Genomic DNA, 17,052 nt, shown 5'->3' with positions numbered 1-17,052 from the left:
TAGAACAAGCATTGGCTAGCCAATAGGTCTCTCCTTTGGGACCTTATAAGTGTTTAGCCATGCAACACTTGATGTTCGTGCACCAAGGATTTTGTGCTGGATAACTAAACACTTATAAGGTCCCAAAGGCGAGACCTATTGGCTAGCCAATGCTTGTTTAACCTCCCTCCTTTATTGACGTCCCAGTGTGACAGAGCTGCAAGTTGTGAACGTGTGGCTTCAGTTTATTGTATGGCCAACACATACCCATCACCATCCAGGAAAACCTGAGTGTTGCTCCACACGGGTAGGACCATCCCGATAGTACAGTGGTTGCACCTGGAAGGAAGAAAAAAGTTTAAAAAAAGAAAAATCATTTATTTCATCTTTACTCTGATAAAAAAGATCCATAAAAGAATCACGGACTGAAGTACAATAATGTACAGTAAAATACACCCCAATATTTCAATAAAATCATGGTAAATATTAAAGGTTAAAACAAACTACATTAAATATGAAACCGGGTCATAATCTATCTGGGAGACATCGCTATAAATATATATGATGTTCAGTGATATACAGAAAAGCATGTCATAAACCGTCATTCTCAACCAGGTCACCTAACAAGATCATAATTTCTTTCAAGTTTGAGCATCTATTCGCAGAGAAAAAAAATAAAATAACGTGTAATTATTGCAATATTTAAATCCTTGCCCGAGGGAAATATAAACAAGCATTTGCAATGCACTAAGTCTTGCATTTGCGAAAGTTGGAGCTATTGCCATTGTAAATGACAATGCCTTTTAGTCATTTGTTTTGAAAACCTGCAAGCGGTGCATAAACACGCACTTTGTACGTATAGTCCTTGCTTACGAGAAGCAGGGCGGGCAGTAAAAGAGACAGCCAGCCTTGCTTCTCATAAGCAAGGCCTATAAGTACAAAGTGCTTGTTTACGCACAGCTTGCAGGTTTTCAAACGCATAAATAAAAGGCATTGTCATTTACAATGCCAATAGCTCAAACTCTCTCAAACTCGAGACCTATTGCATTGCAAATGCTTGTTACAGCCTGAGGCAGGACCGACAGTGTCACAATAATGACACGTTTCCTTGTCCACGCCCAACCGGAAGTCCCCTCCCACCTGAGGGCTCGGTTTTCAGATTCTTTCCGGCCATGAAATGATAGAGCGCTGCTAATATTCTGCGTATCTGCTGGGATTTCACCGTTCACTGCGTATGAGGTCGTGACTGGAGGTGCGCGTTATGCTCTAGTGACAGATAGTGCAGCTCGTGTGCATTGCACGTCGGTTACAACAAATGTTTCCAGGGCTCCATTGGTAATTTTCAAAAGATGGAAGGAGGAGCTGCTCACAGTGTGGAAAGTGAGCCTCGAACGGGCGTCTTCCCTGGTGCTAGCGCCTGAGTGCAAGGCTTGGTCGGGAATCGGAGGGGAGGGGGCAGTCACTGCTACCCCAGGCGGATGTATGATTGAACAACTACTGCCTAAACCACGTAGGCTAAACAACGAGCAATGCCAATCCACTACATTTTTAACAACGATTTCCTAAACCACGAAAAAATCCACCTCGTGACTGGCCAATAGATGGCGCTATTGTAATAATACTTCCACGAAATATTTTTCTATCGCTCATTACCCATTTTCACCACTGTGTTCTTTTTAATCCGCATATCTGTTATTTTAAATAAAATAAATATAATATTAGATGATTTAAGTCAACGTATATTTTAACACCCTTCATTCCCTCTCCAATGAGACGCCGACAGCCGTAAACACTGTGAGTGACTTTGCACTTATATTTTTTTTCATTTTCACTTTCCCCCCTAATTCTAGGGAATTCCATGCCTTGCGAACTCCCCTCCTATTAACATACTTAAACCCCCAGTAACCTGTTCAAATAAGCACTGGCGGAGAAGCTGTTGAAGACATGTCAACAATTGGAGCCTGTCTTTTTCTGCTCACGTATGACTCAAAGCGCGCAGCTGCAACGCCCACGGGTTCTCAGCAGTGAAGAGCCGACTCGAAGGAAAATAAACAGAAGATACTAGCTGGTTGCTACTCACTGCGACGATCTGTCCGCACACTCCAATGGCTCTTTGCCTCGTGCAGGTACTTGGATGTGTTGCCCAAGCTGTCCTTAGCAGGTGACTTGTTGGCAATGCCGTAACCATAAATATTGGTTTTGCGTTGGCAGTGACAATGGCAGTATAGGTTGCATGTGGTGTTTCTTGTGGACATGGAAACCCTGCCATTTCCTTGCCATGTGCGCAACTGGGAGGATTACCTGGTGTAAATTCCCTTTGTGTGTATGTGCGCAGATGCTGTGTGCCATGGCTGGAGCAGCATAGAGTTTTTCAATTTATTATGTCACTGCCGTTTCCAAGTTTCCTAAAGGCGTGGGGGGCGGAGGAGAGTAGTCCGGGAGTCGTTGTTAATAAAAGTCGTGGTTTAGGTCTTCGTTGTTCAGGTCTTCGAAGTTCAGGATTTGCAGTTGTTCGGACTCCGTTGTTCAGGCGAGTCGTAATTAAAACTTCGTTGTTTAGGAGGTTTCCCGCCTTTGGCTACCCCCTGCACGTGCTTTATTCCCACACTACTCCTGGCACTTGGGTGAATTGATACCATTAATGGGGATAACTTTAGTGCATGTGAGGTGGGCAGGGCTCCGGCCCATGGCCCCGCCCATCTCTTCAATTACTCACACCGGTATGTAGCGGAGAGGATTCTTAAATTCATGTCTACTCTACCAGCAGCAACTGAGAGGCGCGCACAGTTCAAGTCTAGGCGCTAGTGTTCTTTCTGCCCGGAAACTGGGGTGGCAGAGAGCTCCGACTCCCGTGTTTTGTGAGTTTATGTGAACATGTAATATTACAAAATATACGTTTATATGGAACCTTATGGTTGTTTATTTACATATAGATTGTGCTTGGTTGGCAAAAGAGGCAAATGAACAAAAGCATGCCGGGTAGTTGAATAAATGCCTTTATTGTATTAAAATATATTCTATAAATAAAATAAAAAAATCGAGCAAGGTATTTATTATTGTGCTTAAGATTTGCGTATGTTTTATACCATAAATGTGTGCATTCATGTCTGGTAGTTGGATAAAATAACTGAATAAAAACATTTATTAAAAACGACGTTTTATCCAGATTGTATACGTTTGTTTTTGTTACCAAAGTTTTTGTTGCGTGTGCGAGTGTTTGTATGTAGGTATGTTTGTGTGTCTGCACGATTTGTGCATAACATACGAGAAAGCATTGGGTCTCGTTACTCTGCGAGGTGCGTAATTAACAAATAAAAGTGTGTGTGTGTACGCGCGTGCATGTGTGTGTGCGTGAGAGACCACGTGGAAGCGTTTGTCTGATTGACCTGTGTTGTGTGAGACAGCCTGGAAGAGAAGAAAGTCCAAAAGTGAAAACAAAACCAGAAATTGGAATGCGTGTGAGGGGGGAGAGAGAGGGAGTGAAAGAAAGTGAAAGCGAAACAAAGTGGACAAAACGATAGGAAGAGGGAGCGCTAAATAAAGAAATACGAGAAATAAGGCAATGAAAAAGGGAGGAGAAAGCAACGTACGCATCTATGAGCGAGTGAGGTATAGAAGGAAGGAAAGATCTACGAGAAAGGAGAGGGAGAGAGGAGATGAAAGAGAATGATGAAATTGGAGAGAAAAGGAAATAGAAACAACAAAAAGAGATGAGAAAGGAGGATAGAGGAAGTGAAAGAAGTGAGGAATACGTGTGTATGAGTGTGCGCGCGTGAGAGAGGGTAAAATGATTGTGGACTCATAAAGCGTCGTTTTCAGCGTGCACAGACCGCTCAGAAGTGCACTTGAACCTCTGCCATAAACCAGTGCGGTATTTGCCTTGTCTACTTCCGGTCGTGTTCTCAGCCACAGACTCACTCCAGATCTAATAAGGACTGGTACAATTACAGTAGACACGAAAACTAAAGCACAAGGGGCCTCATGTAGGTAGCATACCAGTTACCACTTCTAAAATACCGAACGATAACGAATCGGTATTTTAGAAGTGGTAACTCGTATGTAGGTAATGAGTCGGTATTTTTTACCGATTCGTTACAATTCGGTAATTACCGAATCGGTATTTACCGATTCGGTAATGAGGCATACCCTCCCATTGAGGGGAAGGTATGCCTCATTACCGAATCGGTAAATACCGATTCGGTAATGGTGGAGAAAATGCAAGGGTGGCAGGGTGTCACATTGACACCCTGTTGCACCCCTGATTCGGCCATGTGTGCACATGTGGCACACATACATGCCCTAAGGGCATGTATGTATGCCACATTGCACACTGCTACGCGCTTCCAAATGCATACACACATACATTACTTATTTACCACCAACTAAAAGTTGGTGGTAAATACCGACTCATAAACACACACACACACACTCCCCCTACATATCATTTCTGAAATCGGAATTTACCGATTCGGTAAAATTACCGAATCGGTAAAATTACCACATCGGTAACGTTACCGATTCGGTAATTTTACCGATTCGGTAGTTTTACCGATTCGGTAAATTCCGATTTCAGAAATTGACCCCCTACATACCAATAGCCAATATACCGGTCGGTAACGGTATAATTACCGAAAATCGGCCGTTACCGACCGGTATATGGCTACCTACATGAGGCCCAAGATGTTTTTCCTGAATGATACAGTAGAGTATGTGCAAGTGGAGAAGCCGGGATATTAATACTCATATTCTGACGTACACACTGTCAGCTAACCACTAAACCATGCCCCCGCCTTCTCATAGCTCTTGTCCCAGTCCTACCCTATTATTCCCTGGGACCGCTGGCTGAGCGTCGGCCCCGGTTCTGCTATCGCCAGCTGATGTTCAGAGAGGTTGGGGGATGGGCATGAGGACAGCAGGCCTGTCAGTGAGTGCGAAAACCAGAGCGGCCACATTAATTAACATGTTGAGCTGACATAGCCACGGACTTTCAGCTGCAGAGTGCAAAATCTATGCAATGGTTCGGAGCGTAAACTTACAGGACGAAAACAGCAGTCGAATATTGAACTCCTTTTCCTTCAAATTATAGCGGCTGAAAAATACAGGCTTTCTGGCTCTCAATTACAGCTGGGTGGGGGCAGAGAAGGGGGGAGAGGAGCGGAGGTTAGTCACTGCACCGCGATTCACAGAGTCGCTCTCTGCAGATCCTTCTTACGCCACAGTCTTCGTGTCCTCAGGAGAGCTGAGGAGGGAACCTCTCTGAGTGATATGGCAGAAAAAATTAATTATTAGAAGAAAGTCGAGCAAAAATATCCATTCTGTATGCTTCATCCACTGCACATATTTCCTACAAATTCCAGCATGCACCATGTTTTGGTGCAGCATCCAGTACGCAATATCGATATTTCGCTTCTTTACTACTAAGCCTCTCAGAGAAGGGGGGCTAAAGCGTGAGGCAAGGACACAACGTGCCAACCTCAAGTGCTGACACGGCCACTGCCTGGGGCGCACATGACGAGCAACAGAGACGAGTCCAGTCTTGGTGGTCGGGGCCTAGGGGAGACAGGGCGGTCACCAACACCACTTCCAAAACCAAACCGACGACAATAGATCTCGCAAGCGAGCAGCGCAGGCGCTGCGTCGCTAGGCGAGACCTAAAAAGGCAGAACCTGTGTATAAAGTGCAAACTTGTTCCAGATAAAATATAAAAATTAAATCAACGATCCTTACTAAAAACATTATTAAATGTGTGCGGGTCAAAATCAATGTCGCCTTATTACTCGACCACATATGTTAGAACTTCCAATAATGAATAAGATGTCCTCCTATTAAGAGCAGTAAAAATGTAAACAAAGGCTGCAGGACACAAGTCCACATTAGCAAGTTTACGAATGGAGTTATAGGCGTCCTGGTCATGGATACATTTTCTAGGCCGGAACAACTATTTTAAAACTCTTTCTTAGATCTCTCTGAAATTTACAGTAGAGAACAATGTGCAACAAACAGTCAAAAGCAAGTCCCGGAGGTATGTATACAGAGGCCTTCAACCAACACACTACTAATAAAATAAGGGCAACAGACGAAGCAGTGTGTGTGAAAAGCATAGGTCATGTTTACAATAAATCAATGCAGAACCTTTTCACGTCTCTCAAATGTCGCTCCACAACCAGGACGATGTACAGATCACACTGACGCCAGGGCCAAGAATTGGGGTGACCAACTGGCGTGGGTGCAAATTCAGGACGGTGAGTGTAAACATTCAGGACAAAGGGTCAAAATGCAGGACAAAAATTCAGGACAGAAGGTCAAAATTCAGGATGAAGCTTGGGGACAAAAGGTACCTTTTACAGAGACATCAGAGGAGGTCGTGCAATAGTAGAACAGTAAGTAAATAGGCAACAAACAGAAGTACAAGTCAAAATAAGTTTCTATTAGTTTGAGACAATCGTGCACTTTGCGTTTTTGGGTATGTTTGCAGCTTTGAGCAACCGTGCAGGTCTTTTTGTGGTATTTCATATGATCATAATCTATTACATGGTTACTGCACTGCGTTGTCCTGTCTGATATTTTGTTTACAGTTCATGGTCCTGAGCAGGCATGTTTGGTGGGACAAGTGGTCAGAAGATCTGCTCGGATGGACTGTTACTAGCATCTCATATCCGAATGCAATTGTGAGTTGTAAAGCGGTACGCATAGGATGTTGCTAATTGGTGAGAGCAGAGGAAGCGTGAGGGCGGCGAATGCAGTCTTAGTGCACAACTTTACTGTGTGGGTACAGTCCCAGTATTACGCTCCTTGGGCAATGGACACGCTAGGATGGTGGACACCCCAGTCCTTGCTGTATACTCTGCCTTACACACCCTGCTGTGGGATCGAACGGCTGCCGGACACTGTCTACCGTCCCGGCTATGCACGCTGCCTTACACGCTGTCTGTGGTCATGCTGGGCTGGCAGACACTGTACCGTCCCGGCTAAGCACGCTGCCTTACACTCTCTGTCTGTGGTAATGCTGGGCTGGCAGACACTGTCTATCGTCCCGGCTATGCACGCTGCCTTACACTCTCGGTCTGTGGTCATGCTGGGATGGCAGACACTGTTTACCGTCCTGGCTATGCATGCTGCCTTACACTCTCGGTCTGTGGTAATGCTGGGCTGGCAGACACTGTCTACCGTCCTGGCTATGTACGCTGCCTTACACTCTCGGTCTGTGGTCATGCTGGGCTGGCAGACACTGTACTGTCCCGGCTAAGCACGCTGCCTTACACTCTCTGTCTGTGGTAATGCTGGGCTGGCAGACACTGTCTACCGTCCCGGCTATGCACACTGCCTTACACTCTCGGTCTGTGGTCCTGCTGGGATGGCAGACACTTTTTACCGTCCTGGCTATGCATTCTGCCTTACATTCTCGGTCTGTGGTCATGCTGGGCTGGTGGACGCTATCTGCAGTCCTAGCTATGCACGCTGCCTTACACGCTGTCTGTGGTCATGCTGGGCGTGCAGACACTGTACCGTCCCGGCTAAGCACGCTGCCTTATACTCTGTCTGTGGTCATGCTGGGCTGGCAGACACTGTACCGTCCCGGCTAAGCACGCTGCCTTACACTCTCGGTCTGTGGTCATGCTGGGATGGCAGACACTTTTTACCGTCCTGGCTATGCATTCTGCCTTACATTCTCGGTCTGTGGTCATGCTGGGCTGGTGGACGCTATCTGCAGTCCTAGCTATGCACGCTGCCTTACACGCTGTCTGTGGTCATGCTGGGCTGGCAGACACTGTACCGTCCCGGCTAAGCACGCTGCCTTATACTCTCGGTCTGTGGTCATGCTGGGCAGGCGGACACGGTCTACCGTCCTGGCTATGCATGCTGCATTACACTCACTGTCTGTGGTCATGCTGGGCTGGCGGACGCTATCCTCAGTGCTGGCCATGCACTCTTACAGTCATTGGGCACGCGGGCCGCGGACACACTGTCTAATGGGTTCTGGCAGCTGTCTATCACATATGTCATTAGAGTATAATAAATATATTGAATATAGTACTTCTGCTTTACAAAATGTATTTTAATGGTGTTTGAATCCGGGTTCAACCATATTTATTTTTTGTTCATCTTCTGTCTTTTTATCATATTTTGTGGTCTGTGAAAAAATTCAAATGCAGCCAGTGAATTCCAGACTTCCTTACGGATGAACATAGAACTTGCTTGGATGCTTTCTAGGTTCACTGATAAAAGCAGTCACATACAATATGAAAACACTAATGCGGATGTATAAAACATGCGCTTGTCTGAAGCTACCTTAAGCATTCTAAGTTAGCCTTTAACTTTTTTTCAACACTTCCTGTTCTGAATCTGTACAACTATTAGCCAGACAGGTGAAAAGCAGAAGGAGCCCCTCAAAGGCAGACCTACTTTAAATTTCTTTCCATTTAAAAAATAAATATGGAGGGGCGGTCAGATTTTCCACCTGTTTTTGGAGAAGTGAAAGTGGGTAACTGCGAACCTTGTATCATATTACCAATTATTCCCGTTTTAGAGAATGTGAATTATATGCAAATGTAAAAGGGGCACTCAATAATATACTTAAGAACTAAAAGCAGTTTGTCCCCATACATCGCGTTTAATGATTGAATTAGCCCTGCCAAGTTTCTAATCTGAGACTTGCTCAAGCCCTGGCATTGTGCACTTAACCCACTGAGTTATCTCATCAGCTTCATGAGGGCGCTTCCTCTTTAGCATGTGGTGTAACTTTGAAGACATCTAAAAAGCTCTTCCTCGGAGCCGGACTAGCCCGTAGTTATTCTGTATGTGACAATCCGCGGCAGACAGAATGACAGTGGGCGGGTGGGGCTGCTCTTGTGCTCCGAGGAGAAGTGCGATGCGGCCCCATCAGGGAACAGCTCTGCTTCCCGCCAGGCCAGATATTACGGACAAAAGGCGCCCATAAAAGGGATCCTCACGGACAACGGATCGGAGGACCACATTATGGACAGTCCGTGAAATTTACAGACGGTTGGACACCCTGCCAAGAATCCAGGAAGTACAATGGGGCACCTAGGTGAAGCGTAAAGGCGTTTCCTACACAACAGTGCAACTATTTAGGTCTTGCTGAGTCAACACGCATGCACTGCTCGGAGAGACATTTTGTATGTGAGTTTTTCAAAGTGCTGCTGGCTGGCCTAGCTCTTGCGTGCACGTGAGCGTGCACGTGCGCAGCTGCCATGCGCTAGGCCAGCCAGCATCACTTAGGAACGCCTTTCTGCCTGACATACTGACACTGCCCCCTCAGGTCGCACCCACCAACTACCGGCCCTCTGTCAACTTGTGCTGGCACTACCTACTTATCTTCTTGCGGCAACTTGTACTGACACTGCCCACTCAGGTCGCACTCACCAACTACCGGCCCTCTGTCAACTTGTACTGGCACTACCTACTTATCCTCTTGTGGCAACTTGTACTGACACTGCCCCCACAGGTTGCATCCACCACATACATGTACAGTGTCTACTTGCGCTGACACTGCCTCGCACCAGACGTGCCTTCAAGGACACAGACTCATCTGCCTCTCTTCCAGCCATGTCAGGTTGTGGCGGATGTGACACTACCCACCCCTTTACCCCAGTGACATCACAAGTCTAACCATTTTCACGCACATAAGCCGACCAGTTGCTTTCTGAAGGGCATGCACCGGAACCTCAGAATGTAAACAGATTTTAAAGCCCTGTTCACTATTTTTCATACGGCTTACTTCTTGACTGCAGAGTCCAGTGGCGTGCCAGGAGAGCTACATGGCATAACAGGCTAGCATCTGTTACCTCTGGCTACCCCCGATTGACGTGGATGCAGATAACGACTAAGGCTTTCGTGACAATGTTTTGTATTTTTCAAACAGAAAAAAACATTTAGCATGCATCAACATTGCTTGAACTGCGGTTGTTGTGTATATCTTTAGTAAGGTTAGTTGTGTAAATTACTTTATTTGAGGTTCCTGTTTTTAAGGCTTATAAAAGGAGTTGTGTAAATAATTCCTCCTGTAATTTCTTGTGTGGTTCAAACAAATTGGAAAATGTGGCCGATGACTACTAAGAAAGTCTAGTATATCCGTACCTCGCCCTGTGAATGTATTCGCTTCTGTGTCAGCAAATGCTCCTTACTGGAAATTTGCAAGTTACTATTTCTGAAGTTTGCACGCGCTACCAGATAGAGTAAATGGGATTGTTTGAGGTACCAGATGTTTGGACTGGGATTCAGTTGCCATGGAAACAGTTTAGTGCGTAATCTAGGTACGGAATATAGTTGGCAAAACGTCAAGTGCACTGAAACTACAAGATAATCTATTTTGCGTATGAATAAGTGTTGTCACTCCGCACTGCAAAATCAGTGCTGTAACCGTGGGATTTTTTTATCCTACCGCATAAACAAAAAGATGTACACGTCTCTTCCCGCAATGTCCCAGCCAGAATTGCAGTGGCGGCTGGTGACATTTGAAAGTGGTAGGGCAGAAATCCAGGCAACTTGTGTCGATGTATGTTAGTTAGCAAACCTTGACTGAGACAAAAACTGACAACAAACATGCAAAATAAATAAACGAGTGAAGATCTATGCAAAGTGAAATTAAACGCAAGGATGAAAAATTGGTATAATTTTCAAACGCTTTGCAGCCCTCCGCATATAATCTTTTTGAGCAAGACAACAGAATGTGCTAACCTGAAAGGCAGGTCAACTGCCTTTTTTGTAGTTTTTATACAGCGCGTACTTGGCCAAGGGGCATCGGCGGGCTTATGCAGCCGCGGCTGGCAAAACAGGCGGGTGGGTTCGCGCGGGGGGTGGGGGTAATCTATAAGTGAGGTCATGCACAAACTGGTGTACATATGTCCCTTTCTAAGCACTGTAGTGATGGTAGGCGCTATCCTGTAAACACTTCAGGCACTATAAATATACTACATCGCTTGTGCTACGACACCCAGTTTATACAATGGCATGAATACACACACACAAACGTACCAGTGCACAGGTCCCCTATCACGACCCACCCCGGGAGATAATGCCCCAGATTGAGCTTAATTTCCCCATCACAAGCAGCACGTGTGAAATCATAAACACACCTGTCCCTTCAAATACACTCCTGACACACTGAGGCCAGTCTTGTGAAATGTCACGATCCCGCCGTCTTCGTCATCCCATGCATACCGGTGCTGCCATAAACACATTCCAGTGCCGCACAAATAACCACCATAAATCCGATTAATGGATTTATTCACCTGCTGTCTCTTCATCTCTGTGCTCCGCCCTCCCACCCACCACAGCTGCGTCTAAGACAAACAGGTAGCAGTTGGCTGACTACAGAGCCAGAGCCGGGAAGTGAAAGGAGTTCTGGTTCACAGTGCACAAAAGTTCACAAGTGGGCAAAAGGTGAGCGCTGTGCGCGCGCCTCCGAGGCCCAGGCACGTGAACGAGCCTCGCCAAGCGGGCCAGCCATGCAGCAGCCTACATAGAGAACAAGCATTGGCATAGCCAATAGGTCTCGCCTTTGGATCCTTATAAGTTTTTAGCCATGCAACAGTTGATGTTATTGCACCAAGGATATTATGCTGCATAACTGAATACTTATAAGGTCCCAAAAGTGCCAATGCTTGTTTTCAAATGTTAAGGGGGAAAAGATAAAAACTCTCATTTGAAATGCTTCAAACAAATAAGTTAAAGGAGTATATATATATATATATATTTTAAATAAAGCACTTCTTTCCATATTTCTACTGTCCGCTTTAAGCAATATAAACCAGTGTTCTTGTCACCAGATTAAATACCACTCAATTTACCGACCTCGGAAGGATGGATGGCCGGGTTGGCCCGGCAGGGTTTGAATACTCGACCTGCAGATCGCAGCTGTTGTCAGTGGTGAGAGTGTAACTCTCGCACTCGTTTAGCCTGCAGAGTGCTTTCCAAGAGATTCTCGATATAAATTTCTAAAGGACACACTTTGTAAAACGGAGAAAGTATCCACCAGGCACAAACAAGAGTTTGGTCTACAGGGTTCTTCTGAAGAGGGGGGCCAATTGTTTTGTGCTCAGGTTGGGTTCTAGGTGCTCCCTGGCCCGACAAGACAAAAACAGCAAGGTGATGGATGGAATGCTTGAATTCATCTCAGCCACTGGCAATCACTTGGGCAGCATCCCAAATAATAGTTTTTTTTGCTCCCTATGCCACCTCAATTTGGACCCAGCCTCTGCAAATCAGTCTTGACGCTGCTCCCCATGGAACAGTCCAGCCCGAACTGCCAGGCCAGTTCCTTCCTGAACCAAAACACAATCATTTTAGAACTGGTTTCACCCGAGTTAGGGCTCTTAAGCCAGGTGTAGCTTGATTCCAGTGGCACAGTGAGCATGTGCCCCACGTCTGGGCATACACGGCGCACCTGGTGTCAACCGAAACAACAAGGTGATGGATGGAATGCATCAATTTATCTCCGGCACCGGCAATAGCTCAAGCGCGCATCCCAATCCGTCGTTTTTGACCCACCATGCTACCTCAGCTTGATTTGCATATGCCTGGGTCCAATCGAACATTGCAGCCCGAGGACTGGTTTACAGCTTGATATAGGCTCCGCAGCTGGGTATGGTTTGATTCCAGTGGCAAAGTGAGTCTGGGACCCACGTCTGGGCATACCCAGAACACTTAGTGTGTCAAATGCAAAAACAACAAGGCGATGGATGGAATGCTTGAATTGATCTCAGCCACTAGCAATCTATGTTCAGGTTTGTCATCTGAAGGTCCACTTTTGGATAAGGTGCAAAACAGAGGTCCTGGTTCCTGGGTGCAGTGTAGCATCGTAGGTTCCCAGATACAGTTTAGAGTCGTAGATTCCCGGATGCAGTGTAGAGTCGTAGATTCCCAGATGCATTGTAGCATTGAGGATTCCCAGGTGCAGTGTAGCGTCATAGATTCCCAGATGCATTGTAGCATTGAGGATTCCCAGATGCATTGTAGCATTGAGGATTCCCAGGTGCAGTGTAGCGTCATAGATTCCCAGATGCAGTGTGGATTTGTGCATTTCCAGATGCAGTGTAGATTCCTACAGTCACAGATGCAGTGTAGATTCGTACAGTCACAGATGCAGTGTAGCGTTGTGGGTTCCCAGGTGCAGTGTAGCATTGTAGATTACTAGATGCAGTGAAGCATCGTAGGTTCCCAGATGCAGCGTAGATTCGTACATTCACAGATGCTGTGTAGCGTCGTGGGTTCCCGGGTGCAGTGTAGTGTTGTAGATTCCTAGATGCAGCGGAGCATCATAGGTTCACAGAGGCAGTGTAGCGTTTTAGATTCCAATGCAGTGTAGCATTGTGGGTTACCAGGTGCAGTGTAGCGTCGTAGGTTCCCGCATGCAGTGTAGCATCATAGGTTCCTAAATGCAGTGCAGCGTCATAGGTTACAGGGAGCAGTGTAGGGTCGTAGGTTCCTGGGTGCAGAGTAGGATCGTAGGTTCCCAGATGCAGTGTAGCGTTGTAGATTCCCAATGCAGTGTAGCATTGTGGGTTACCAGGTGCAGTGTAGCGTTGTTGATTCCCGCATGCAGTGCAGCATCATAGGTTCCTAAATGCAGTGCAGCGTCATAGGTTCCAGGGAGCAGTGTAGGGTCATAGGTTCCTGGGTGCAGAGTAGGATCGTAGGTTCCCAGATGCAGTGTAGCGTTGTAGATTCCCAATGCAGTGTAGCATTGTGGGTTACCAGGTGCAGTGTAGCGTTGTAGGTTCCCGCATGCAGTGCAGCATCATAGGTTCCTAAATGCAGTGCAGCGTCATAGGTTCCAGGGAGCAGTGTAGGGTCGTAGGTTCCTGGGTGCAGAGTAGGATCATAGGTTCTTAGATGCAGTGTAGCGTTGTAGATTCCCAATGCAGTGTAGCATTGTGGGTTACCAGGTGCAGTGTAGCGTTGTAGGTTCCCGCATGCAGTGCAGCATCCTAGGTTCCTAAATGCAGTGCAGCGTCATAGGTTCCAGGGAGCAGTGTAGGGTCGTAGGTTCCTGGGTGCAGAGTAAGATCGTAGGTTACCAGGTGCAGTGTAGCGTTGTAGGTTCCCGCATGCAGTGCAGCATCATAGGTTCCTAAATGCAGTGCAGCGTCATAGGTTCCAGGGAGCAGTGTAGGGTCGTAGATTCCTGGGTGCAGAGTAGGATCGTAGGTTACCAGATGCAGTGTAGCGTTGTAGATTCCCAATGCAGTGTAACATTGTGGGTTACCAGGTGCAGTGTAGCGTTGTAGGTTTCCGCATGCAGTGCAGCATCATAGGTTCCTAAATGCAGTGCAGCGTCATAGGTTCCAAAAGCAGTGTAGGGTCGTAGGTTCCAGGGTGCAGAGTAGGATCATAGGTTCCTAGATGCAGTGTAGCGTTGTAGATTCCCAATGCAGTGTAGCATCATAGGTTCCTAAATGCAGTGCAGCGTCATAGGTTCCAGGGAGCAGTGTAGGGTCGTAGATTCCTGGGTGCAGAGTAGGATCGTAGGTTACCAAATGCAGTGTAGCGTTGTAGATTCCCAATGCAGTGTAGCATTGTGGGTTACCAGGTGCAGTGTAGCGTTGTAGGTTCCCGCATGCAGTGCAGCATCATAGGTTCCTAAATGCAGTGCAGCGTCATAGGTTCCAGGGAGCAGTGTAGGGTCGTAGGTTCCTGGGTGCAGAGTAGGATCATAGGTTCTTAGATGCAGTGTAGCGTTGTAGATTCCCAATGCAGTGTAGCATTGTGGGTTACCAGGTGCAGTGTAGCGTTGTAGGTTCCCGCATGCAGTGCAGCATCCTAGGTTCCTAAATGCAGTGCAGCGTCATAGGTTCCAGGGAGCAGTGTAGGGTCGTAGGTTCCTGGGTGCAGAGTAAGATCGTAGGTTACCAGGTGCAGTGTAGCGTTGTAGGTTCCCGCATGCAGTGCAGCATCATAGGTTCCTAAATGCAGTGCAGCGTCATAGGTTCCAGGGAGCAGTGTAGGGTCGTAGATTCCTGGGTGCAGAGTAGGATCGTAGGTTACCAGATGCAGTGTAGCGTTGTAGATTCCCAATGCAGTGTAACATTGTGGGTTACCAGGTGCAGTGTAGCGTTGTAGGTTTCCGCATGCAGTGCAGCATCATAGGTTCCTAAATGCAGTGCAGCGTCATAGGTTCCAAAAGCAGTGTAGGGTCGTAGGTTCCAGGGTGCAGAGTAGGATCATAGGTTCCTAGATGCAGTGTAGCGTTGTAGATTCCCAATGCAGTGTAGCATCATAGGTTCCTAAATGCAGTGCAGCGTCATAGGTTCCAGGGAGCAGTGTAGGGTCGTAGATTCCTGGGTGCAGAGTAGGATCGTAGGTTACCAAATGCAGTGTAGCGTTGTAGATTCCCAATGCAGTGTAGCATTGTGGGTTACCAGGTGCAGTGTAGCGTTGTAGGTTCCCGCATGCAGTGCAGCATCATAGGTTCCTAAATGCAGTGCAGCGTCATAGGTTCCAGGGAGCAGTGTAGGGTCGTAGGTTCCTGGGAGCAGAGTAGGATCGTAGGTTACCAGGTGCAGTGTAGCGTTGTAGGTTCCCGCATGCAGTGCAGCATCATAGGTTCCTAAATGCAGTGCAGCGTCATAGGTTCCAGGGAGCAGTGTAGGGTCGTAGATTCCTGGGTGCAGAGTAGGATCGTAGGTTACCAAATGCAGTGTAGCGTTGTAGATTCCCAATGCAGTGTAGCATTGTGGGTTACCAGGTGCAGTGTAGCGTTGTAGGTTCCCGCATGCAGTGCAGCATCATAGGTTCCTAAATGCAGTGCAGCGTCATAGGTTCCAGGGAGCAGTGTAGGATCGTAGGTTCCTGGGTGCAGAGTAGGATCATAGGTTCCTAGATGCAGTGTAGCGTTGTAGATTCCCAATGCAGTGTAGCATTGTGGGTTACCAGGTGCAGTGTAGCGTTGTAGGTTCCCGCATGCAGTGCAGCATCATAGGTTCCTAAATGCAGTGCAGCGTCATAGGTTCCAGGGAGCAGTGTAGGGTCGTAGGTTCCAGGGTGCAGAGTAGGATCGTAGGTTACCAGGTGCAGTGTAGCGATGTAGGTTCCCGCATGCAGTGCAGCATCATAGGTTCCTAAATGCAGTGCAGCATCATAGGTTCCAGGGAGCAGTGTAGGGTCGTAGATTCCTGGGTGCAGAGTAGGATCATAGGTTCCTAGATGCAGTGTAGCGTAGTAGATTCCCAATGCAGTGTAGCATTGTGGGTTACCAGGTGCAGTGTAGCGTCGTAGGTTCCCGCATGCAGTGCAGCATCATAGGTTCCTAAATGCAGTGCAGCGTCATAGGTTCCAGGGGGCAGTGTAGGGTCGTAGGTTCCTGGGTGCAGAGTAGGATCGTAGGTTACCAGATGCAGTGTAGCGTCGTAGGTTACCACAAGCATCTCAACGCCGTATGTTCCTAGATGCACTGTAGCATTGTAGGTTCCTGGGTGCAGTGTGCGGTGTTGAGTAGTAGGTTCCAAGACACTGTGTAGCGTTGATCCCCACAATTCTCAGTTTTTGTGTAGTGTCGAAAGTGTGGGTCCGAGGGGTCCTCAGGACTGTATGGGCGTCTCCAACGGAAGCTTGCCGTGCCCTTCAGGCCCGGGTCTCCCTTCACACAGCAGGGGGGCGTGTGAGCCAGGCATTTAGAGCCGCTGGAATGGGTCTCCATTGGTCATTCAGATAGATGTTGGTCTAGGAGAGGGAAGTAGTATTTATTCCAAGGAAGCATGTAAATAGTAACCTATACAAGTTGGCGGTGGGACCCCGGAGGACACCCTCCGCATCAACGAGCTCTCGTACCGGATGCTTCCTGTCTGGATCAGCAGACCCCCTCCCCCCCCCCCCCCCCATCCCCTCCAGCTCCACCGATCACCTGTTGTACTGGTCGTTGAGGGGTCCAGGGGTTTCAGGGCAACCTCTGGGTATTCGTCCAGGGTGGTCAGTTTACCAGTTAGGCTGCTGCTCCTTGCATGTGCCAAAAGCTATCAAAAACACAATCAGGTTGCCCCAGAAACCAAACGTAAAAACATCAAAAGCAGCTATGTTCAACCCCCCCCCCCCCCAATGCTGTGTTTGAGCCAATGA

At 47.3% G+C, this 17,052-nt stretch overlaps 1 protein-coding gene across 1 annotated transcript in view; it reads right to left on the bottom strand.

Moving 5' to 3' along the window:
* The window catches only part of SSH3 (slingshot protein phosphatase 3), a 207,182-nt gene that overhangs the window by 40,456 nt on the left and 149,674 nt on the right, over positions 1 to 17,052 (bottom strand). The window contains exon 5 of the mRNA XM_085651623.1: positions 247 to 318. Coding sequence (XP_085507749.1) covers positions 247 to 318 — 72 coding nt within the window. The remainder of the gene's footprint in view (positions 1 to 246; positions 319 to 17,052) is intronic.

This window comes from Triturus cristatus, chromosome 4_1, assembly GCF_964204655.1.
Source record: "Triturus cristatus chromosome 4_1, aTriCri1.1, whole genome shotgun sequence".
NCBI classification, from domain to species: domain Eukaryota; kingdom Metazoa; phylum Chordata; class Amphibia; order Caudata; family Salamandridae; genus Triturus; species Triturus cristatus.
The sequence above is the reverse complement of the archived record's forward strand: the minus strand, read 5'-3'. Positions and strand labels throughout refer to the sequence as shown.